This window comes from Pteropus medius, unplaced genomic scaffold (assembly GCF_902729225.1).
Source record: "Pteropus medius unplaced genomic scaffold, Ma_sr-lr_union100, whole genome shotgun sequence".
Taxonomy (NCBI): Eukaryota; Metazoa; Chordata; class Mammalia; order Chiroptera; family Pteropodidae; genus Pteropus; species Pteropus medius.
Window position 1 is genome coordinate 176,381 of NW_024348532.1, and position 23,694 is coordinate 200,074.

The following is a 23,694-nucleotide window of genomic DNA, read 5'->3' on the forward strand; positions in this document are numbered from 1 at the left end:
CCCATGACTTGTCTCCAAATAGCGCCCTTGCCCAAGGCACAGATAGAATCCAAAGGGTCAGATGAGAAGACTTGTCTGGGGGGAAGGCAGAGAGGAAGCAGCCATGACTCAGGGTTGGCGAGAGTGACTAAGAAAAGATGCTGCTGTCGGTAGACATGAGGAAGTCAGAGAGAGAGGGAGTGTGAGGGAGACACTCACACGAGGACAGGAGGGACGAGAGTCAGAGACAGTGTCGGAAACAGGTCCTCAAGCCTCTCTGTGCTCCTGGGGTCGTCCATCCTGTGACGGCTCCACTGGCTCCTCCATCAGCCAAGGCAGAGTGGTGGAGGCCTCGTGCTTTACTCTCTTCCCCTCACACACAAGGAAAGAGTCAAAAGCTCTACTCTGGGCCCTTCTGTCCAAGACCCAGCCCATCACCACCATCAAGCCCAGCTGAAGGGACAAGACGCTTCGTTGGTGCAACTCCACCACCTCCGTCCTGGCCTCTCTCCTCCAGACCCTCACTCCTAGCTGAGGTGTTTATTCTCGCAGCCCCACACTTATCCGGCACTAACCACCCACTGCACCAAACCTTGCACAGCTCTCCACCTTACTCCGGTAATGTCCAAGTGTCTCTGCCTGATAATCTGTGCGGTTGGAGATGGGCTGAGCTAAACTCTGTAGCCCCAGCAGAGCCAGCTCCTCCCCACACAGCAAATACATCCCAGTGAACACCTCCCCTCCCCAGACACAGCACAAACCTGTCATGACCACCCTGCGCCTTCTCCAGGTGCTCTCTGAGCCAATCTGAACAGAACGGACTCCTTTTCAAAGTTTCTGGACTATGACAACGGCAGAGAAGTCTTCCTGCCTCTTCCCACTCAGCTGTGAACGTGTTTGTGTTACAGGATTTGTGTAAGGGTTTTATTAGACACTCTCATAACCACTTGGAATACTCATCACCTTATCACCCAGGGGTAGCATTGGTATTGAAGTTTTATCACCGCGATCAATACAGCTCTCCTACACAGTGGCGGCTTCTCAAAACAGCGATCTGTTCATACTTTCTGTGACTGACATTTTCCGTTACCTTAATGTAAAACCTAGGAGAACCTGCAGGGCGCACAAGAGCCTGAGTGACAGAGCACAGCACTCCTGATGACTCGGCTCTTACAGCGGTCTTACAGCGGTCACCCTGGTCTAGGGTGCCGTCCCCTGACTGCACATGTGTCCTGCTCTCTCCTTCTCCAGAAGGTCCCTACACTCTGGGACTAAGGTTGCTAGACATCCACCTGTCATTGAATCTCTGTCCTCTGTTTTGCTCATCCCCAAGAACACACCTAACCTATAGCCAAATTATCCATTGTCTAAACGTTAGCATTGTCTTTGTCACTAATCAGAGCTCCATGCGTTCAGGGAAGGACTCGGTCACCTTCAGCAATGAATCTCACACATGGACAGGGTGACTGCTCAGCAAACAACAGTTGGTTGCCAGGATGGTGGAAGGAAGGAAGAAACTTTGCAATTAGATAAGCTCGGGAAACGGAAGTGACTTGCTCAGGGTCACGCAGATTCTAGAAAGGCAGAGGCAGAGTTGGAACAGAAATTGGGCTGCTCCTAAGTCCTGCCCTGAGTCCTCTACCCTCATGTTCTGGCATCAGCCCTCCGGATTTGGGTTTGGCATGAGGTGGAGGCAGAGCCTGTGGGATCTGGTGAGACTCAGAAGTGGTCTCAACAGTCCCAGAGGCTGGAGTCTCCTCAGGCCACCCTTTATGGAGAGCAGAACGGGGCTCTGGAAGGAGCTGTTCCCCTTCCTTTGAGGCCACTGAAGAGGAAGCCGTGATGTGTCACAAGACGCCTGGGCCTTGTCACACCCTGTGTGTCTATCAGTCGTGCTGGGATCTGTGGACTTTATATGTCACCTACACGACCGGGAACCATGGGAGGCAGCTCCATGACTCTGACACTCACTGCCCTTCTCTGCCTCGGTGAGCTTTGGGGAAAGAGGTGGGATGAGGTCCCCTCTCCTCCCAGGTCCTCGTCCCTGAGAGACCCCAGGACTCAAGGAGGCTCTGTGGGGACGGCACTTCCAGAGGAGGAGACACTCTCAGCCCCAGGTCTGGCCCCAGCACCCAGGGGCCCAGAACAGGCCTGGAGCTTCTGTGTGGGGGTGGGGACTGTTCTCATGGGACTCTCTTCCAGGGCTGTGTCGGGGCCCATGGGACCTGGTACAGGCAGGTGAGTCCTCCCCCAGACCTCCTGCTTCAGCCCCAAAACAGCAGCTAGGGGAGCACGGCGGGTCTGGGCTGATGGTGACCAGTGGAGGTGGGGCCTGGAGTGACAACTGGGGAAACTGAGGGGAGAAGGGTGCCCCTGACACTTCAGGTCTGATTCCTTTCCAGGGGTCCTCCCCAAACCCATCATCTGGGCTGACCCCAGCCCCATGGTCACTTCAGGGAGCCCCGTGACCATCTGGTGTCAGGGGTCTCTGCAGGCTGATGCCTACCATCTCTATAAAGAGTGGGGCTCTGAACCCTCAGCTGAGAAGACCCTAGAGGAATCCAGCAACAGGACGGGTTTCTCCATTGAACCCACGAGCTCCTCTACTGCAGGACGGTACCAGTGTATATATCACACCAGCAGGGACAGCTGGTCAGAGAGGAGTGATCTGCTGCCCCTGGTGGTGACAGGTAAGGAGGTGGGGCTGCGTCCCCTCCCCACTCTGGGCTCCTCCTTGTGGCCAGAAGGGAACAGAGTGTGGCCTCAAGGGGACCTCAGCCCTTAGCCCACACCCGGGGGTGACAGTCCTCCTTGAACACAGCTCCCTTCTCTCCCTCAGGCTTGTACAGAGCACCCTCCCTCTCAGCCTACCCAAGCCCTGTGGTGGTCTCAGGAAGGAACGTGTCCCTCCTCTGTAGCTCAGAGTTCACATCCGGCACTTTCCATCTGCTGAAGGAGGGAGGGGCTGACCCACCGCAACACGTGGAATCTAAATGGCAGCCTAACACTAGGAGGTGGCAGGCCCTGTTCCCCATGGGCCCCGCAAGCACCTCCCATGGAGGGACCTACAGATGCTATGGTTCTCACAGCTCCTTCGTCTATGAATGGTCAGAGCCCAGTGACCTTCTGCGTCTCGAGGTCACAGGTGAGGGGACCACCACTGCCCAGTCCCATCTCTTTCCTAGGCCCAAAATGACTGACCTAATCCTCGTGTCCAGTGGATCCTTGGGAATCATGGGAGTCAGTGACACTGACCTCCTGAGGACAGACCACAGGCGGGAGGCTGGGGAGGGACTTGTGAGAACTCTGCAGCCCCAGTAAGCAACGTGGGCGTGTTCCCTCAGTGCCACTGTTCTCTCCTCCCCAGGTGTGCACAGGGAGCCCTCCCTCTCAGCCCAGCCGGGCACGCTGGTGCTGTCTGGAGACCGCCTGATCCTCCAGTGTCACTCGGAGGCCGGCTTTGGCAGATTCGCTCTGACCAAGGATGAGGGGCTCACACCCCCACAGCGTCTAGATGGTCAGCACAGCCCTGACTTCCCCCTGGGTCCTATGACCCGCAACCTCGGGGGCCAGTACAGATGCTACAGTGGACACAACCTCTCCTATGCATGGTCGGCCCCCAGCGCACCCCTGGACATCCTGATCACAGGTCAGGTGCCCTACCTGGCCCCATGTCCTGACTGTCACCTCAGGGCACTGGGCCCAGGGTCACCCTGGTAGTGATGGGGAGGGTCCTGAAGCAGAGGCTGAGATGGGACGTGGTCTCTGGAGAGAGAGCGAGAAAAGGGTAGGGGCCCGGAGATAAAAGACACCCACCCAAGGGACTGAGAGGGGATCATAGCCAGAGTCCCTGGAGAGGGACGTGGTCCCTCAGCTCAGGGTCAAGGACATGTGGAGGAGGTGACTCTAATACATCATGACTTTCCTCACCCCCAGGAATGTACAAGAAACCCTCCCTCTCTGCCCATCCTGGACCCTCAGTGCCCTGGGGAGGGAAGGTGACCCTGCGCTGTCGCTCTGAGACCTTGTCGGACACCTTCTACCTGCACAAGGAGGGTTCCCCTGCTCCTCCTCAGCGCTTCCGTCCGCAGGATACAGCTGCATCCTTTCAGGCCAACTTCACCATGAATCCTGTGACCTCAGCCCACGGGGGCACCTACAGGTGCTACAGCTCACGGAGCACCTCCCCCTACCTATTATCACACCCTAGTGACCCCGTTGAGTTCGTGGTCTCAGGTGAGGAGCCCCAGCCCCACCCCTTGTATCTCATGGTCTTTTCAGAACCCTGTCCCCAAGGGAACTCTGGGCTGATGTGGGAGTGAGGGGGTCACAGGAGGGTCAGCCAGAATGGACTCTGGCCTCCCAAGGGTTGAGCAAAGCCAGAGCCACCCGCATCCCTGCCTCTTCATCCTTGTTCCTGAGGCTGACAATTCCTAGTGGGCAGAAGAACACTGTAGGGTTTCAGACTGACCAAAGGAGAAAGGCCTGAGCTGGCCTATCCCAGGCCTCCTCCAGTCTCTAGGCCTGGTGGCCTCACCCAGAGACACCAGGACAAGAGCAGCGACTACCTGTGGTCTCGATCCCCAGGGGACCTGGACCACCCACTGTGGTATGGGTCTCTCCCAGGAAGGCTGGGAGTCTGGGAATGCTGCCAGGGGACCACAGGGTACCCGGGGTTCTGAAGCTGGGGGATGACAGGTGGGTAATCATGACAGATGTGGTGGCCTAGCCTGGGGAGGAGCAGCTGGGCAGAAGTGGGGGGACAAGCCCCACCTCTCATCCCATCCTGACCCCGAGGAGACTCTGAGCAAGGCCCCCTACCTCGCAGAGCCAGCCCACAGAGGGTGAGGTGAGTAAGAGTCTGGGAGGTAGCGGGTAGGAGGAACTCAGTCCTGGTCTTGGCTTCTTCTCACTGGGCAGTTTCTGAGGCTGCCAAGAAAGCTGCCTGGACACTGCATTGTGTTGGGGATACAGGTGGTGTCAAAGCTCTCCTCTGTAAGCTCAAGAGAGTCAGGGAAAGAAGCCACACCATGGTTTGATTCCCAGCTCTGCTCCTCCCTAGCCTGGCCTCAGACAGCGTGTTCCTCCGAAGTCCTGGGTTTATGGCTGTGGACAGGCCCCACTCCCTCCCTCAAAGTAAAACTCCTCAGCACCTGGCCTGGCCCTGTTTAGCGGTCAGGAAGGGCAGGGCCCTCCCTCGTGCCTTTCCCAGACACACACACTCCCTGTGCACACAGGCCCCAGGTAGGGGCCTCAGGCCACTGCATAATGGGAGATGGGGCTGGGGCTCGGGACTGATGACAGGTCTCTGCACTGCTGTTCGGCCCAGAGGGTAAGGGGACAGCATAATAATTAAACACACATGCAAGGGAACCCGCAGTCCCAGGTTCCAGTCCCAGAGCTGCCTCAGCCAGGCTAGATGACCTACAGCACGTGACTAATCTCCCTGAGCCTCAGCTTCCTCATCTATGAGTGGGTGGGTGGGGTCAGCGGTCCCCTGGGGCATGACTGTCATGAAGGTTCGAGGACGTAGTGACAGACCCAATGGCACACGGCAGGTACTTGATTAAATGGCACCATTGGCTCATCCATAACATCACTCGTGTCCAAGGTCTCAAAAGGTACCTGAACATCCTCATTGGGGTCTTGGTGGCCCTTGTCCTGCTGTTCTCCCTCCTCCTCTTCCTGCTTCTCCGACACTGGCGTCAGAGTAAACGCAGGATGTCAGGTGAGTAGGGAAGAGGTGGCCCGGTTTAGAGGATGGGGTAGGCTCAGGACACCGGCCAGAGCTAAACTAGATGGATGGGGAAGGTCAGCTGAGAAAACCTCCAGCATTTCCCAACGAGAAAAATCTGAAGATATTACACGTGACTGTACGTGTACTTTCCAGTATTCTTTTGCCTTTCCTAAACTTACAGAACTTTGAAAGCGTGCAGGCTTTGTTTTGCATCATTCAGACTGCTTTCTCTAGCGTTGTGTGGAGGTGGGGACTACAATAGTAGTTGTTAGATCCTCTGCAGGTCTTAGTGTAGCCCCAGGGGAGGCCTCTGGGTGGGCTGGAGGCTGACTGCCACCTTCCCACAGTGGCTGCATCAGAGCCCGAGGACAGAGGCCTGCAGAAAAGGTGAGCACCCTCAAAGACCCCAATTCCCACTCCCCCACAGCCATCTCACTGTCCCCTAATACTCTGTCTCCTCCCCCAGCTCTGGCCCAGCTGCTGACATCCAAGAAAACTTGTGTAAGGGGGTCAGGGGAGGCTGTTCTGAGGGGACGACACGGGCCCAGAGAACGTGGGTGGGCCACGGAAGCTGGGAGTAGTTTGACATGGTTCTGGGCTTCAGGGTGACAGCAGGGATCTGATACTGTGTGACCCTGGCCACACCACTGACCCTCTCTGGGCCTCTGCCAGTGAGATCTCAGGGCATCTTAGCAAGAGACGAAACCCTTCTTCTGTCCCCACCAGATGCTGCTGTGAAAGACACACCTGATGACGGACAGCTGGACAGTCAGGTGAGCTCCGTCCAGTCCTGACTGGGGGCTCCCTAAAACCATCCTCACATCGCTCAACTCTGGGTAGCCACTCCCTTCCAGAAGCACACGGCTCTGTCACTGCAATCCTGCAGCCTCCCTGGTCTCCTCCACTGGCCCCTCTGCCCTCCTAGCTGTCGCAGGCTCAGGTGGAGGTGGCGACGAGGCCAAAAGTCAGGGCTGAGCACAGAGGGCTGACATCCACACCTTGGGCCTACAGAGGCCGGAGGGTGCCTTCTAAACCTGTACAAAGGGCCCTGTAGCCTTGCTCACTCTGCCGTCTGTCCCATGAACCCAACATGGGTGATGATTGGCTCTGGACGCCATGGCAGGCTCACTCAGCTCACCATAGCGAATGGATGACACTCCTCAGGAGTGTAGCAGGGTTTGACTATCTCTCCATGCTGATGGCTCCACACCCAAATCCTATCTCCAGTCCCGACCTCTCCCCAGTACCAGACCCACACCTCTAACCTCACATCCCTCCTCCACCAGACCCCCTGATATGTTGACTGATGGACTAGGACCAAGGCTACCCCCAAATCCAGCAGAGCCCTGACAAAGGTCCTCAGGACTGTCCTTTCCTCTCTGGCCTCAGGCTGCCCCACCCCAACTACTCATCTTCATTCTTCCCCCACTGCAGGCTGTAGCATCTGAAGACCTCCAGGATGTGACCTACGCCCAGCTCAACCATGGGACCCTCAGAAGGGAGATAAGTGCACTCCCTTCCTCCTCAGAGCCCCCGGATGAGCCTAGCCTGTACGCTGCTCTGGCCATCCACTAGCCCAGGAAGGACACAGACCGCACACTCCTGAGTGGCCCTGCAGGGACAGCAAAGGAGCCACCCCCATGGATACTCAATTAGTGGCCCTGGCCAGAATGAAGCCCTCCTGGGACCTTGCAGAAGTTAACTACTTCCAGGGACTCCATCGTTACACAGCTCATCTTACAGTCCCTACCAAAGGGACCCCACTGATTTCAAGGACCCTGTGGAACTGCCATCGAGGCTGTAATTCCACAAGTGACAACCTTGGGCTGAGGGAGACAGGTCTACTACCAGCCCGGTACACCACAGCCATCTCTCTGAAGCTGGGCACTCAACCAACCTCAGAACCTGAAAGCCCCATCAACAATGACCCACTACAGGGTGCAGGGTGGCTGTGGCCGCAGAGGGGTTGCTTAACTCCATGTTTCTCACTTCCTGAGACCAAGTCCCTTCCTTCTCAGCCTGATGTGGCTTCTTAGCAAGGCAGATAAAAGGGAAGCCTGCTCACTCCTGACCACGAGTCTTCAAACTCCAAACAAAGGAGTAGGGGCGCCTCCCACAGCCTAACCCATTCCCTACTTCGCAATTTGCATTAAGACACAGAACTGGGAACCTGACCATCAACCACATCCCTAACAAGCTATTAAAATCAGCCTATAGATGTTATTAAATCCTTCCCACCAAAAACCAACCAAAATAATTCCAGCTTCACCAGCAATGGAGGTGGACAGGATCAGCTCTCAGCTCTGTCCTCTTACCCTGACTTCTCCTGCCAGGGGTCAGGGTTACAGGGCTGGGGCTGCTGGCTGACACCTCCCTCCACTTGCAGCTCTTCAGCCTGGAAATGACTTCCCCATCCCCATCACAAAATGTTGGCTTTCAGAACTTCCTTCTCAATTTTGGCTCTTCCCTCTAACATCTTGGTCTCCCGCTGTGATGTCAGTATTGATGTTTTGTTCACTACTGTACCTCTGCCCTAGGACAAAGACCAACCTGGCAAGAGATCATGGGTTAGCACACACAGAAACCAAAACAGGTACGGGTTAGAATGGCCCAAGCAATGGTGACATGCAAATTCGCGAAGCGGTCCCCATTTTTTGATGGATAGTAACTAGACTTTTCACAGGTGATCATTTTGTAGTATACACAGATGCTGAATTACGCTGTACACTGGAAACGTAATTTTAAAAAAGCCCACTAGGACCTGACTGGACCGGGCTAGCCAGGCCTCTCCTCCACAGGGGGCACCGTCGAAGTGCGAGCTGGCTAAGGCAGCCTGGAGAGGGCTGCCTGTGCCCCTTCCCACTATACCAGATCCTTGTTCAGAGCAGGGAGGGGGAGACGCACCAATAAAGACCAGTTCCACAGTGGTGATCTGTTTTATTAGCTGACTGGAAAACTAGACTCTCCACCAGTCCAGACGGGGAATCACGATCTTAATCCTCCTCCTCATCGTCGCCAGCTCCGGCCCCACCCTGGCCCTTCTTGGCATTCTTCCTCTTCACGCGGCCTGGGCGGCCGCCTCCATATGGGGAGCGGAGGGAGAAATCGATGTGCTTCTGGGAGTCCAGGCGGACAATGAAGGACGGGATATTCACCACCTGCTTGCGGACCCTGGAAGCGGGGGGCAGGCAGGTGAGGGGCATAGATGCCACTCCCCTCCAGCTGGGGCTCTGCAGTGGGGTGGAGGGAGCTGGTGACAGTGGCGCTGGCACTGACACAAGCAATGCCACAGGGCACCCTGACCCCACAGACTGTGTTCACCTGACCTGTGGGCACTATGACAAGCATCTCCCATTTCAGAGGGAGATTCAGGAGTAACCACACAATACCACAAAGCAAACGAGGCAGGGTGGCAGCATACAAACCCAAGATCTGTGCTGGGCACTGAACGCCATTATCACACAGCTTCATGTTGGCAGCAGCAGCCCGAGTCTAGGCTCTACGAAATTATGTCCAACTCAAAATGGGAGTGAGGCTCTTGCCCATGAAGCGCAGGGCTGGGGAAGGGCCAAGGCAGCAAGCCAGCGTGCAGCCACCCTGCCCGCTATTGCAAAGCATCCCCTTATGGGGCCTGGCGTATGGAGGGCCAGCAGTACCACAGAAGGACCCTGGCCAGTCTCGCTGCGCAGCATCTGCGCCCCGTCAGAACCTGGACTGTAGTGCATTCCCCATTACGCTAATGGCCACTGCACAAGAATGTAGCAACACTCAGGGTCTGTAATGACCTCACAAGAACACTCAGGAGATGGCTGACCCCACCCAAGCCAGTTAAGGCCCAGTGATACCTCTCGACTGGAGGACACTAAAGCCATTACCTGTCTAGCTGCCTGCATACTCGGCAGAGGCCTTCGCAAGGTGTACGGCTCAGGCCGCAGTGACCCTTGCACTGGACTATGGGGGGATGAGGCAGCCCCAGCCCCCCATGAGCTGTTTGTAGGGGTCAATCTGTACCCTCAAGGTGAGCTCAGATCTTTGTCACCTCCAAGGGCTGCACAGGAGACAGGAGAGGGACAGCAAGCTTAGTGAGGGCAATGTTCAGAGGGGATGGAGGAGGCCTCGGGGAGCCTGCCAGGTATTACCTGATGTGGCGCTGGCGGATCAGCACGCGAGCATGATGGATGGACTTGGCCAAGCCCAGCTTGAAGACCTGGGTCTGCAGGCGCCTCTCCAAGAAATCTTCGATCTTCAGGCCCAGGATGTAATCCAGCTTCATCTTGCCCTCATCTAGCACCCCGATGCGGACAAGGCGCCGCAGCAGGGCATTGCCTGGCGAGGGGAAGGGGGCATGAATCAGGGTTTTGGCTGAACTGGTACCTGACAGGTTCAAATCCTCCAGCAGCTCCACACATGCTGGTGGAACATCGGTGGGAAGTAGGAGCTAATTCTGACATAGGACTCAATGCACCAGCCACTATGTGACTCACATGGCCCCTCGCACAACCCTAAGGCAGGATCCTATGGCTATATCCACCTGACCACGGAGGGCGAGTGATCTGTGTTCTCATTTGGAAAAGGAGAACCGTCCTCAGAGTTGACAGCAAGAGAAAATGAGACAATCCCTGTAAGAGTTTGGCTTTCACTATAATATTCACTTATGGCTGTCATGAAACTACTTCCCATTAACAAAGCACAGTGGGTGACAGCTAATACTCTGGAGTCAAAACAGCCCTACTGGTCTCACCACACAGGCTCCTAGCTCATCAACACCCAACACGAGGGTAAAAAACCCAAACTTCTGTTCTTAAAGGATTAGTTTCAGGAGCAGGTAAAACAGGGTAAAGGAGATCAAATATATGGTGACCGAAGATTTGACTTTGGGTGGTAAACACGCAATGCAACATACAAATGTTATCATAGAATTGTATACTTGAAACCTATAATTTTATTAACCAATATCACCTCGATAAATTTAGTTAAAAAAAAAATAAAAAAATAAAGTTCAAAGGAAAGGATTAGTTTCACCTTTTATGAAATAGCTATCATCTTCCATTTTGGCAAAACAAAATTCAAGCAAGTTCCATAAACAATGGACACACTTACTGGACACTTCCTTATCCCCCCAGGGAAAACTTGAAGGAAAGCTGGCTGATTTCGTGGGCACTCCAGTGGCAAAGGGGCCCTTGTCATGGCACGAGGCAAGTACTGAAGTGCCTTAGTTCCTAATACGAAAAATAGATAAACCTATCCCTAAGCTGTTGTGAGGATAGAGTTTATACTGGTCAGTGCCTGACTGAACCACCAGCCAAATGCTGGCTGCTGTTTTAAAGGTTAGTCTTTAACAGATGAGACTCAGGGCTGACAAGTCACACAGGTGACTGATCAAAAACAAGGAGGGTTTGTACCAGTGAGGACCTGTGCAGTAGTAGAGTTCTCAGGCTTCTCCTTCCTGTCCTGTGGTTAAATGCTGCCTTCCCCCTGCAATGTCTATTTCCGCCCTGGGAAACCACAAACAACAGTCCTTGAACACCTACCTCTCAACCTAGCCCTACACCATCATTTTGCCACAGGACTGTCATCTAACCCAGACTTGAGTAAATTCAATTAGCCCTGTCTGTGGAGTCCTCCCCAAAGCCAGGACCAGCTGGGGCCTGCTCTCTACAGCCTCTGGGATAGTCTCACCCAGGAACTTTCATAAGATTGTCAAAGGGGTTTATGAACTAAGGAAAGAATAATGAACCTCTAACATCTGTGAGCCTGAAATAGATTTAAGTGCGATAAATCTGTGATGATTACACAAGCTCCAGCCTTTCTCAACCTGATGTGGATGGCCACTCTCCTGCTCACAGTGAGAGCGCAGCTCTAAGAGCACCCCTTTAGTCACAGGTTGGGAGAAAAACCACACGAGTGACACTAACTGAAAATTAAGAGAAACGCCAGGTATCCAAGGAAGCCAGGCCTAATTCCCAGGCCCTCCTGCTTTCTATACATCAGGCTAATAGCAGTATCAGAATGACAGATGTCAGACAGCCAGTGGTAGCAGTAACTAAAAACTTGTAGAATTTTGGGTAAATTGTATGATATGTAAATTTCATCCTAATGTCATTACAAACAACAAACAAATTACAGAACCACTTAAAGCCAGACTCCACTTCTGTTCAAATCAGATCTACACCCAGGATACAATGTAGGGTATACTTGCCAAGTTAGAAAGCCTCTGAAAGAGTAATATCAGTTGCCACTCCTACAAGCCTGCTGTGCAGGTTAAATAATATATGAAGAGCTTAGAAAGACACTTAGTCCAATCCTTATGAAATATCAGCTATTTTAATATTATTGCTATCTTATAATGTTGAGATAACTATTAAAATTTGAGTGTGATGTCAATCTTTGCTCTGGAAAGCCCTCCATTAACTTCTAATCTCAAAGTAGAAATTTAAGACCTTAAGCTAGTCTAAATGTTCTTTCCTGTGACATCCATAGGTCCTTCCCTGTTCAGGCCTTTGCTAAATGTTACCTAAATGTCCTTGACCACCTTATTAAAGCAGGCAAATGTACATAGCCAAGTCCCTCCCCACAATCACCATGAGATATTTCAGAAATTTCACCATCTATTCTCAGCACCAGCATACACCGATAAGCTGCAGAACTGTTTTGTTACATTACATAGTGACAGCAAGGAGCCCAAGCTTGCTTGGCATCCCTAGTTCTAGTCAAGAGTATATTGAAACTCCAATATTTGGGTAAAACAAGGTCACACGCATAAAGAATAGGGTAGAGGTTTGGATCTTGATCCACTTCTCCTAGTCCACAATTTTCATTATACGCCAGGTTACAAGGCTGGTTCTACTTGTTTAATGTCCTCTGATCACTCGACTAGGAGGCCTAGAAGAACGGAAGCAACTCTGCACCTAATCCCTTCCCTGAGGGCTGCCGTACATACCCTCAAACAGACGTCGTGGGTCTTTCTCGTCCAGCGTCAGCAGCTCCCGGGCAGCCTTGCGGATCTTAGCCAGAGTAAATTTGACCCTCCAGACCTCACGTTTGTTCCGGAGCCCATACTCACCTGCAAAATAAGGGAGTGGTTGACGTGCAAACAGGCACAGTCCCACAGGCTAGTACAAAAGCTGGACTGCTGGCTTTGGGAAACAGGAAAATCAAAACCACGCAGTCCTAAAGGACACATCGCAGGACTCGAACTGACAGCACAGCACATGGGCAGCACTCACATGCTAGCCTTCCCTCGACCCCGGAAGCCGAAACCTTGCCCTGGCCACTCACCGATCAGCTTCAGCTCTTGATCGAGTCGGGATTTCTCGAAAGGTCGCCGCGGGGTCACGTAGGTTTTACGACAAACCCAGCTCCGGGCCACCGGCATGTTGGCTCCGCTTGTCCGTCTGCACCTGCGCGAGAGGAAATGCTGAGCGTGAAGACTTCGAGCAGCGCCTGCGCAGTCCCACAACTACGCTAGAACCCCATGGCGTTCAAATCGTCCCTAAAGCTTCTACAAATGGCTTCATACCACAAACGAGTGGCCGCCTTGTCCTCATCTTACCCCCAACCTCTTCACCGTTATCATTAAAGCTCAGAAGGCTCGCACAACTTTACAACCCACAATCGAACTAGAAAACACAGGAGCAAACCTTACACACAGACTCCGGTAACTGAGAAAGAGGAGCCCACACGGTCGGGCCGCGCTCTTATAACACCGCTGCCATTCAGTGACGTCAGCACGCAGGCGCACGCCTACACCAATCAGAAGAGGCGTTGGCGGGCGGAAAAGCGGTGGAGACTAGAGGTTGGGCTAGAGTGGCGTTTGCTGAGCTGGGAGGATCTCGTCCCTGCCTGACGGGGAGTCGCCTCCGCCCCTAGGTGGTGACGTAAGTCCAGCCAACTAGCCTGAGTCGGGTACAAAGTTGGGGTGGTTGCCTCCACTCTCTCCAGACCTCAGCGGGCTGAGGCTCCGCGAACTCACAGCTTCTTCCAGAAGACTCTTGGTGAGGTGAATTCCGAGGTGAATTCCGTGAATAATGAAGTCGTATTTCCCGTCAGGATAATGTCACCCCGAAGCATAACAGAAGCCAGCCTGCCCTTTAGAACCCTGACTACACATCTGCGGGGTGAAAGCAAAAAGCAAGGTTCCATCGAGTCACAGCTCTGTGACTTGCTTAAGGAGACACAGCTCAGCTTTCCATCCTGTCAGGACTCCAATTTTGCCTTCTTCGCTTTTTGTAGACGAGAGCGAAAAAAGCCTTGGTAGAAATTCGGCCATTCCTGGAATGTTTATCATTTAGTGGCTCTAGCTACCTCCAGGGACAGTCGCCCTCCCTCAGTGTGAGCCTCGTTGACTGATTTACGCAGCAGTTTATCGAGCAGCATGAAGAATTGTTCTATTCGGTGGCCTATAGCCGTGAGTGAAACAGCTCCTCTACTCGTGAGCTGAGAGCCTTAGGGAAACGGAAAAAATAATAAGTTGAACGAAGTAAATCGCTTCAGAGTGGGCGCCATGCGGGAAATAGATTTACTGATAATGATGGAGGAAGATGGTACTTTGGTTAGGATGGTCAGGGGTGGGCTCTTTAAGGAGGTGACTTTTTTTTTGTAATTCGAGACCCAAGTATATAAAGGCTTTGTGCCCCTTTATCAAAAAGCAGTTTATATCCTGAGGTTTCCAGAACAGGGAAAATGTTCTGAAACCTCTCGCTGTATGTTCTGCTCCACCTTGGTGCCATTTGTCACCCTGTTTTTGCTCTTTGTCAACATCTCACCTAGGATTATTTCCTCTAGTCCTTTCCTTTCTGGAGTAATCCCAGTCACACCAAGGGCTTTACTTATCATTGTTAGATAATGTTTAATGAGCACTTTAAGTATACTAGGCTTGGAGCTAAACACTTTATCTGGGTTTTTTAAAATTCTTATGATCCATGATTTCTATCACTAAAAGTAATAGATGGCATTCAGAAATGTTTACTATGTACAAGGCACTGTTCTAAGAACTTTACATGTATTACTTATTTAATTAATACATACATACTTGAGTAGTCTCAGAGAAGTTGCCCTCTTTCATCATGGTACTATTAGCAATACCCACCTAAGGAGTACTAATACTGTTATCAATCCTATTTTACAGAGAGGGCATTGAGGCACCAAAAGGTGGTTACAGAACGCCCAAGATTTCACGATGTGGAATAAATTAAGGCCAGCCAAATGAGAACAAACAAAGGCCATTTATTCAGAGTAAGCACGTCGGTCACCTTCACTTCCGTTTTGGCAGAGAGACTCCAAGTTGTAACAAACCTCCATAAAAACCCCAAAGGAGAGGGTTCGGTGAGCTTCCAGGTTAGTGAACACAAGATTTGGACAGAGTGGTGTACCTGGAATTTCATGACATCAGCATGATTAATTAAAATCATTGGCCTTGAGTGACTGAACTCAATCTTCAGCCCCTCTCCACTGGATGGAGGGGAGATATGGAGATATTGAAAGTTAAAAAAAAAAGAAAGAACAAAGAAACAAAGTTCCATCCCTCAAATCACATGGTTGGTTTTCCTGGCAACCAAACCCCAACCTTAGGTGTATTCCAAAAGTTGCTTCATTTACATAAACTTGGGTATGGTTGAAGGGGGTTTTTGTTGTAAATATCAAAACACCTTTACTGCTCTTATTACTTTAAGAAATTCCAAGGGTTTTAGCTTTGTGCCAGGAACAGGGACAAAGACCAAATATATATTTCTCATTATAAATTACAATATCACATTAGTGCTAACTGGTAAGGCAAGTAAATCAAGAGGGGAGGTGCACGTGGGAGTGTTAAATTTGAAGGAAAGGTGACTGCGGATGGCCTGAGAAGGAAAGACCAGCTGGCAGTGAGGGGCAAGACCACATGGCCATCTAGGGAAAGCATGTTTCAAGTTGGGTAGCAGGTGCAAAGACAGTGAAACAGGATTTTGTGCAAGAGGCTGATGCACAGAGAGGGGGATGGATGCATTGGGTCAGAGTTAAAGAGGAGCCTACAATGTAGGGCCTTTGCTTTGACCCTGAGATGGGAAATGGCTGGAGAGTTTTAAACAGAGGAGTGACATGGTCTGACCTACCTTTTAACCCAGTGGTTGAAAACAGACAATAGAGGGGCAAGAGTGAAAGCCAAGGGGATGAGTGAGGGAGCTAGCAATCATCCAAGTGAGCAATGTCCTGGCTTTTGGCAACATGTTGGCAGTGAAGGTAGAGCGAAGTGGTCAAATTCTGGGTCTGCAGTGTTTAGAAGTTAGCACCTATAGGATTTAGTGAGTGATTGGATGTGAGGGCACCAGTCACAATATATTTTTTAAGGTTTTTTTTAGAGCAGTTTCAGGTTTACAATAAAATTGAGGTCAAAATTTCCAATCCACCCCTACCCATCATCCACATGCATAGCCTCCCCCATTATCCACATCCCTCACCAGTGATACATTTGTTATCACTGATGAACCTATACTGACACTTAACACCTAAAGTTCATAGTTCAGAGTTCACAATGTGGTACATTCTATGGGTTTGGACAAATGTGTGAGGACATGTATGTTATTATAGTACCATACAGTCGTTTCCCTGCTCTAAAAATCCTGTGCTCCAACTATTATTCATTCTTCCCTCCCCACTCCAACCCCTCATCTTTTCATTCTCTCCACTGTTTTGCCTTTTCCAGAATGTCGTATAGTTGGAATCATACAGTATATAGCCTTTTCGAATGGTTTCTTTCACTTAGTAGTATGCATTTATGGTTTCTTTATGTTTTTCAGAGCTTGAAAGTACATTTCTTTTTAGCACTGAATAACATTCATTGTCTGGGTATACCATACTTCATTTATCCATTCACCTCCTGAAAGATATCTTGGTTGCTTCTAAGTTCTGGCAGTTATGAATAATGCTGCTATAAAAGTTGCAAGTTTTAGTGGGTTTGTTTTCAACTCCTGGATTTCAATTGCTGGATCTTATGGTGAGAGTATGTTTAGTCAGAACCACCCAACTGTCCTCCCTGGTGGCTGTGGCATTCTGCATTCCCACGAACCATGAACAAGAGTTCCTGTTGCTCCGTATCCTCACCAGCACTTGGTATCAGTGCTCTGGGTTCTGGCCTTTCTAATAAGTGTGTAGTGGTATCTACACACTTGATTTGTATTCCCATGATGGCATTTTTCATATGCTTATTTGCCATCTTTTATCTCCTTTCGTGAGGTGTCTGTTAAGGTCTTTGGCCCATTTTTTAATCACATTGTTTTCTTATTGTTGAGTTTCAGGAGTTCTTTGTATATTTTGGACAACAGTCCTTTATCATATATGTCTTGTACAGTATTTTTTCAAAGTTTTTAATTTTAATGAAGTGCAGCTTATCAATGCTTTCTTTCATGGATCATGCCTTTGGTGTTATATCTAAAATGTCATGCCAAATCCTAGGTCATCTAGGTTTTATTCTAGGAGTTTTATAGTTTTACATTTTACATTCAGGTCTATGATGCACTTTGAGTTAAATTAATCCAAACATACAGGAAATTAAGATTCTATCAATTTTGTTTACCAAGAAGGACAAGAACGAAAGAAATTGGGGGGGAAATTAAGGAACTAAAGAGAGACTTTCAGCCCCAGGATTTTTACCACAGGACTGTATTACAGTCATAAAATCTATGTGATAAGACTATACATTGTTTCAATGTATGTATAAATATTTGAAGTGGGTACTGATAATATTCTACTAATTTCTCAAGCAGAAATGGCGATATAGCAATCATTTTATACGTTTTAGCTTTTATAAAAATAACATATATAAAGAATCTAGAAAAATATGTACAGTATAAAAATAATTCTCAAACCCTGAATAAACACCTGTCAGGCTAACAAAAAGAACATTGCCAGTATTCCAGAAGGGGAATGTTCAAGAGCCTTTCCTGACATTCCCTTCCTCACTCCAAACTCCTGTCCTACAACAGCAACACTCACCTCCTTCTCTTCATGTGTTATTTTTATTTACCTCTTTGTATGCATTTGAAATGTTTTGTAAAAACTTTTTCAAAAGGAGGTTTAGTGCAGTAGGAAGAGCTCAGACTTCATTGAAAGTCACAAAGACCAGGTTTTCAATCCCAGCCCTGCTACTTACTATCTGTGACCTTACTATCTGTGACCTTGGGCAAGTCATTTTTCCTCCTCCAAACTCTTCCTCAAATGTCCACACTTCCCAGGACTGTCCTAAGGATTCAAACCACAAACTCCACATTTATTCAACAAGTTTATTGAGACCTCTTGAGACCTAAGCCCTGTAGAAAACAGAAATGAATCAAACCCAGTCTTCATTCTCAAGAAGCTCAACGTTTGGAAATAAGTAACTACAAAAACGACAGAGCCAATAAGTGTTTTTGAAACAGGGAAGGACATAAGAAAGATGCAGTTTTTATAAATCTGGAATCAAAAATGAACTGCAGGGAGAGGTAGGAGGGAGTTCTAGCCTCCCATGCAGAGGTGAAAATGGGACCATCTGGAAAGGCTCTTGTCACAGACATAGCCACACCCATAGGTCTCTGGAGTTCACTGCAGGCTGGCCCACTGCAAGGAGGTATAGACCACCTTACCATCAGGCTGTGGAGAGCACAGGAGCAGCGTCTTTTTGACACTGGTTCCGAGGCGGCCAGCAGAAACCAGATCCTGGAGTGGGATGGAGTCCCCAGGAGCCCAGCACTGGGCAATGTAGTGGGCATGGAAACGGAGTGGGTCACCTGGGTGAGGAAGAGAGACATGCAGCAGTTTCCAATGACACGGGGCTGTTAGATATCAGACTGCTCACAGGTCGGAGACAGAGGACCAATTTAGCCATCACTATGAGTATTTTAAAAGATACCCTTGAACCCAGAAAGTCTTCTCGAAATTTTTCTCTTAGAAGTATAGTGACAATAAAATCTACCTATAAAGATGTTCATTTTGTTGTCATTTACAATAGCTAAGAAGTAGAAACATGGAACTGGTTAAATTCATAGTATATCTATAAGATCAAATATTATACAGCCATTAAGATTATATAGGTTCTGGTCAAGATGGTGGATCCAGGAATTCCAAAAGCAGGTATACTAGTGACTTAATTCTGTCAACCACGAATCTGGTTAAATTTATGTTTGAATTCTAAGATATTAAGTGCATGGTATGCTTTGTCTATTAAGCCCCCTCTCCATTTCTGTAAATTTATTCAACCACTATAAAGACCAAAGAAAATAAAAACAAAAAGCCAACCTATATATACAACTTTACTTCAAATCCACAAAATACCCCAATGGGGTGGGAAGAGATGACGGAGTAGAAAATGAATGAATGTCAGTGTAATTGAAAAAAAGATTAAAAGAATGTACCAACTTGGATGGTGGTCAAGGATACACTGAGGGGGAGGAAAGGGGAAGGAGGCTGTCACACATGTAAAGCATAATCTTATTTAAAGCAGAAACAAATAATCGACTATATCATTGTCATGACCTGAGAAACAGGACTACGAAGTCCGTTGAAGCTAAAGGACATTATGTAAATACCCAATGAGAAATTACTCTAACAGACTAAAACAAATAAGACAAGAATTTATAATAAGATGGCATAATAAATAGATGGCATGAGAGTCAACAAAATTTTTATGAAAAGGGCTAGACAGTAAATATTTTGTTTTATGGGCCATGTTGCAAATACTCAACTGCCACTGTAGCACACTAGAAGCCACAGACCATATGGAAACAAATGGACAAGACCATTTCAATAAAGCTTTATTTAAAAAATCAGTCCATGGGCCAGATTTGACCTGGGGGGCTGTAGTTTGCCCCCCATTAGATGACTAATCAATTAGAGTAGGACCATAAGTGGGACACTACACAGAAGATTAAGTAACACATAATGTAAATGTAAAAGGACAAGGCTCTGAGACATGCCATCTAAGAGAACTATGACAGCAACTATAAAACAAGGCAGTTTCCAGGAACTTCTCTGGTTGTTATGATACTTCTACCAGCTGAAAAGGAAGCAACAAAATGCTTGAGAAGTTCCTCCAAAACTCAGAACTCAGAGGCTTAGCATCTCTTGACATTAGGAAAATTTAGTATTAGACTTATTAGAAATATTTAAGAGATTCTGACCTGGGATATGAATCTTTAGGGGACAAGGATTCAGTGCATATCTGGTATATTGAGTATTTGCTATTTTAAAAATATTAATCTATTAAACTAACAGGTCAGCCCTGTGGTTGTTTCAAATGTGTGACTGAGTAATTGATGGATTTAAATTTACTTTAACCTGAAGTATTAATAAGTCTATTAACAGTGTTAAACTTAAACTCACCCCATTCATAATTAGATTTAAATTACAGCGAGTTCCATTATCAGAAAAATACAGAACTTAAAAAGGAAAATACATTAAAATTTTAAATGCAGCTTACAATATTTAAAACTAATTCCTTTTCCATATGGGACCAAGCATGAACTAATGACCCCCTTAAAAATCTGAAAATTGAACTGAAAACTTAGAAAAGAACTACATATCAGCATTTGTATGTTTCATAAATTGAAAATTAATTTTCAAAACAAAAATAATCTTTTTTTGCATACAAGTCACCAAAAAACAGTAGCAAAGTAATGAAACCATGGTCATCTGTGGAGAATGGGGCAGGTAAACTGTTCTCAGCTCATAAATAAGTCACTTAAATTATGCTTTTAGTGTAAGGAGAAACAAAGGCTCTCAGATCAGCAGAAGACTTAGTGGACAGTCTCCAACCAATAGCTAAGATCTGACTACTCATTAAGTAGTTTTATCTTTCCATGTTCTTATGAGGAACAAAAACAGTGTTCTCTGCAGATTTATTTAACCTTTTAGTTACATAATAAAGGCACCCTTACTACAAATTCAAAAATGAACTGACTCGTCAAAAGTCCCCTTTACCTATATTTGATGCAAATTACCTCCCAGAGGTAAACCGTTGCAGTTGGGCTGGAGTATATCCTTTCACCCGTTTTTCTACTTGCTGATAGGATTCTCTTAGCCTGCTTAGTATTACATTTTAAGTTCTTTTCATATTCTTTTATTAGACCCACAATTTTTAAGGCTACTTAAAGAATGAACAAATAACTGCACAACAATACAAAATGATTTACTTTTTACTATATGCATTTTCTGCAAGCTGTTATTTTTTTCTCCCATTGGTCATTTTTTAAATAAATACATGGACCTATATCAATCTGACAACTAACACTGTTTCTTTAACAACTAACAGTGATGTTTAACCACTAACCTATTAATCACCATTCTGGTTGTTATCAAACTTTTCAATACTGTAAGAATCCTGTAATAACTATTTCTTCTATGTTTGGTGCACATATCTAAGTATTTCTAAGTGAAACTTGGATGTAAGGAAGTGCTAATAAGATTTACTAAACTGCCTTCCAAATGAGTTTGGGTTCCCAAGTGTTTCCTGTCCTTCCACGTGTTTCAGAGGCTTAGAAAGAGAGGCAAACAGGAAAAACACAGAATGTGGTGGGATTGTAAAGAAAGGGACAGCAACCAGAGGTCTGGAGCCAAACTCACCAGGATAGACCAGGAAGTCGCCCCCAAACTTGCCAGCGGCGCTGAGGAAGAAGCCTCGCTCCCATAGGTCTCTATAGATGCTGTAGCGCAGCTCATGGGCCGGACGGCCAGCATGGGGCCAGTCTTTGGACTGGACACGCCAGTCCAGGGGCCGCGCCTTGATGGGTCGAGGCCTAGCAGTGGCCAGCTGGACAAGCAGAGCAGACCTGGGCAAGAGAGCCACCCCATCTGAAGGCCCTGGCTGGGGAGAAGGGTAGCCTGGGGGAGGGGAATCCAAGAGTTTGGTGAATCCAAGAGGCAAGGTCTTTCCGTCCCCCAGGAAAATCCGGGCCCTAAAGTTATGGCCAAAGTTAAAAGATCTCTCCCCTCCTTAACGTGGTCCCTGGACTCCACTTCTCATCCTCACCTGCTTCATCGTACTCCCTAGAAGCCTGGCCAACACTGGCTTCATTCTCTCCAGCATTGGCCTCCTGGCTCTCGCTGGCCCCCAAATCTGGTTCCAGCTTCTGCTTCTTGGCAGCCTGGCCCTCTGCAATCTTCTCTAAGATTTCCTGGCGACGGGTCTCACGGGCCTCAGCTGCCAGGGCGCTTTGCTCCTGGAAGCCCTGCTCTTGTTGGAGCTTGAAGGATGCCAGAGCCTGAGAAATAAACTCAGCTGGAACCTCAGGATCCAGGTCAGCACTCCGTCGAGAAGCCAGAAATCCTGACTCCCTGGCCCCTCCCGACTTAAGCGCTAGCATTCGGGAATCCCAGTCACCTACTCCCACATTATTCCAGAATTCAGGACTCCCAGACTCCCTCCACTCGGGTCTCCAGCCTCTGCTCCCGCAGGTCCAGGAAGTTCGCACCCCCAGGCCACCCCCTTACCAGGCTGTGTTGGCGGGAATCCGTACGCGGGGCGCTGACCAGGGTAACTGCGCCAATCTCGGCCAGAAGCCGCGCCTCTTCGGGCATCAGCAGAAGCGGAAGGCCGAGGCGTGAGTTCTGGCGAGGCCCGCGGGGCAGGGAGCCCACCGTGCGGCCCCCCACTCCCAGGCGCTCCCGCAGCGCCTGCACCGCCTCGGCCCCCCAGACCAGGGAGCAGCCGTTCGCCACCTCCACCACCAGCATCCTCCTACGGGAGTAGGGGTCACAGCGGTAGCATGGAGAGCCGCCCACCTCCCAGAGCTCACCCACCGTCTTGGGGGTCAGGCGGAGCTCCGCCCCTTGCCCTCAGGGGACTGGGCACCGCTCACCCCACAGTTGCTACCTGCCGAGCCAGGCCCCAGGCCCCACCCGCTGGCGCCCGGCTCCGTCCCCGGATATCCTGCCAGGCCCCGGGGCCGCCCGAGACCAGGCCCCACCCCCCGGCGGGCTGCCGGAGCCTGGCGGGCAGCGTTCCGTTCTCGGCTCACACTGCCGAGAAAATGCTCCCGCCGGGCCCACGCCCCCTCTGAAGCCCATTTGCACCGCTCCTCTCGCAAAGCGGTGTCTCCCATCCCGCCAGGAGCCGGGACCTGCCGAGGCCGAGGCCGAGGCCGAGGCCACGCCCGCCTCAGCTGCCACTGGACTTGGCTCCTCCCCTTCCTAGGCACCAGAGGTTCGGCCTCAGGGCCTCTGCGCAGCCGGACTCCACCGCACGAAGCCGCGCCCATTTCCGAACATCGGCGGTTCCGCGTTCGGGAGTTCTCGGCTCGGCAGTGCACAACCGCGCCCCCTCCCGGCTGCCAGCGGTTCGGCGTTCAGGCGTTATGGTCTCCGTCAACCCGTAGCCAGAAGCCCCACTCCCTCCAGCCGCTAGCGCTGCCCAGTTAGGGAGTCACCGCCCCACGGCCGAACCCCGCTGCCGAGGCCCCGCCCCCTGAGCGCCAGCTGTTCGTTCTCCTCTTCGGCGGGCTCACCCCACTCGTGGGCGCTCATTCCCCCTCCTCGCCTCTCTTCAGACTGCATGTCCTCTGACAGAACCAGCTAGTCACCTCGTAAACACCGACTCGCAGTCCCAGCGGAGCCACCTCTTACGTAGCGCGCCACGCGCGGCTTTCTCCACCGGAGCCCATGCGGATCCCCCCCGAGACAATTTCGCCACGATACCACCTTCGCAGAGCGGGAAATCTGGAACCCGCCCTCATGGCCGTAGCCCTGCCTTTCCCCTGAAGAGTAGCACCTTCACCCCGCCTCCCGAAGCGCGCCTCCCTCCGCCGATCGGTTCCTCGACTTTGGAACACGAGGCGTGTTGCCCTGACCCTGCCCTCCTTGGCCGACTAAGCCCGGGGCCCCTCCCCTTCAGAGCTGGGCGCTGTTGGTCTCGCCCCCCGGGGATAGGGTCTGATCACCGCCTTTTTCCTGTTACCTAAGCCTGAGACTCCGCCTATCAGCAAACCCGGGTCACTCATAGCCGACTGTCTCCGAAGGAAACCGAAGCTCGTGGT

General features: G+C 50.1%; 3 protein-coding genes across 17 annotated transcripts in view; 1 reads left to right on the forward strand and 2 right to left on the reverse strand.

Moving 5' to 3' along the window:
• Window positions 1-8,876, forward strand: part of LOC120616471 (leukocyte immunoglobulin-like receptor subfamily A member 6) — a 38,640-nt gene extending 29,764 nt beyond the window's left edge. For 3 of the 10 annotated variants that reach the window (XM_039879859.1, XM_039879862.1, XM_039879867.1), the window contains 8 exons: window positions 2,819-3,124; window positions 3,347-3,628; window positions 3,916-4,215; window positions 5,591-5,707; window positions 6,064-6,103; window positions 6,183-6,217; window positions 6,443-6,489; window positions 7,151-8,876. In XM_039879859.1, coding sequence (XP_039735793.1) covers window positions 2,819-3,124; window positions 3,347-3,628; window positions 3,916-4,215; window positions 5,591-5,707; window positions 6,064-6,103; window positions 6,183-6,217; window positions 6,443-6,489; window positions 7,151-7,291 — 1,268 coding nt within the window. In that variant the 3' untranslated portion in view covers window positions 7,292-8,876. Of the gene's footprint in view, window positions 1-1,631; window positions 1,968-2,181; window positions 2,218-2,381; window positions 2,670-2,818; window positions 3,125-3,346; window positions 3,629-3,915; window positions 4,216-5,590; window positions 5,708-6,063; window positions 6,104-6,182; window positions 6,218-6,442; window positions 6,490-7,150 lie in introns of those variants that run through there. The other 7 variants (XM_039879860.1, XM_039879864.1, XM_039879866.1 and 4 more) reach the window with 7 other exon arrangements.
• RPS9 (ribosomal protein S9) lies at window positions 8,637-13,514 on the reverse strand. Of its 2 annotated transcripts, none has more exons than XM_039879888.1 (5): window positions 13,362-13,514; window positions 12,995-13,116; window positions 12,657-12,779; window positions 9,856-10,042; window positions 8,637-8,887 (listed from the first exon to the last, which is right to left on the reverse strand). In XM_039879888.1, the coding sequence occupies exons 2-5, from the start codon at window positions 13,089-13,091 to the stop codon at window positions 8,710-8,712; spliced, it is 585 nt and encodes a 194-aa protein (XP_039735822.1). In that variant the 5' UTR covers window positions 13,092-13,116; window positions 13,362-13,514; the 3' UTR covers window positions 8,637-8,709. The 2 variants fall into 2 exon arrangements, with proteins under 2 accessions (XP_039735822.1, XP_039735823.1); XM_039879889.1 differs by having other exon boundaries at window positions 13,357-13,453.
• A 4,445-nt stretch (window positions 13,515-17,959) lies between these two features.
• On the reverse strand, window positions 17,960-23,419 carry TSEN34 (tRNA splicing endonuclease subunit 34). 5 transcript variants are annotated; one of them, XM_039879875.1, is made up of 5 exons: window positions 23,242-23,419; window positions 22,154-22,400; window positions 21,693-21,924; window positions 21,287-21,492; window positions 17,960-18,456 (listed from the first exon to the last, which is right to left on the reverse strand). In XM_039879875.1, the coding sequence occupies exons 2-5, from the start codon at window positions 22,394-22,396 to the stop codon at window positions 18,070-18,072; spliced, it is 1,068 nt and encodes a 355-aa protein (XP_039735809.1). In that variant the 5' UTR covers window positions 22,397-22,400; window positions 23,242-23,419; the 3' UTR covers window positions 17,960-18,069. The 5 variants fall into 5 exon arrangements, with proteins under 5 accessions (XP_039735809.1, XP_039735807.1, XP_039735808.1 ...); XM_039879873.1 differs by lacking the exon at window positions 23,242-23,419 and adding an exon at window positions 22,536-22,776; XM_039879874.1 differs by lacking the exon at window positions 23,242-23,419 and adding an exon at window positions 22,536-22,775 and having other exon boundaries at window positions 21,287-21,544.
• Window positions 23,420-23,694: the final 275 nt, after the last annotated feature.

What these genes read in the sequence shown, in the direction of transcription:
- RPS9 (XM_039879888.1), bottom strand. Translation starts at nt 13,091, where the DNA reads ATGCCGGTGGCCCGGAGCTGGGTTTGTCGTAAAACCTACGTGACCCCG. An exon ending in TCAAGAGCTGAAGCTGATCG is followed by an intron (nt 12,780 to 12,994) that starts GTGAGTGGCCAG and finishes CTTATTTTGCAG; the next exon opens with GTGAGTATGGGCTCCGGAAC. An exon ending in ATCCGCCAGCGCCACATCAG is followed by an intron (nt 8,888 to 9,855) that starts GTAATACCTGGC and finishes CCCCGCTTCCAG; the next exon opens with GGTCCGCAAGCAGGTGGTGA.
- TSEN34 (XM_039879873.1), bottom strand. Translation starts at nt 22,729, where the DNA reads ATGGGCTTCAGAGGGGGCGTGGGCCCGGCGGGAGCATTTTCTCGGCAG. An exon ending in ATTCCCGCCAACACAGCCTG is followed by an intron (nt 21,925 to 22,153) that starts GTAAGGGGGTGG and finishes TTTATTTCTCAG; the next exon opens with GCTCTGGCATCCTTCAAGCT. An exon ending in CGACTTCCTGGTCTATCCTG is followed by an intron (nt 18,457 to 21,286) that starts GTGAGTTTGGCT and finishes TTCCTCACCCAG; the next exon opens with GTGACCCACTCCGTTTCCAT.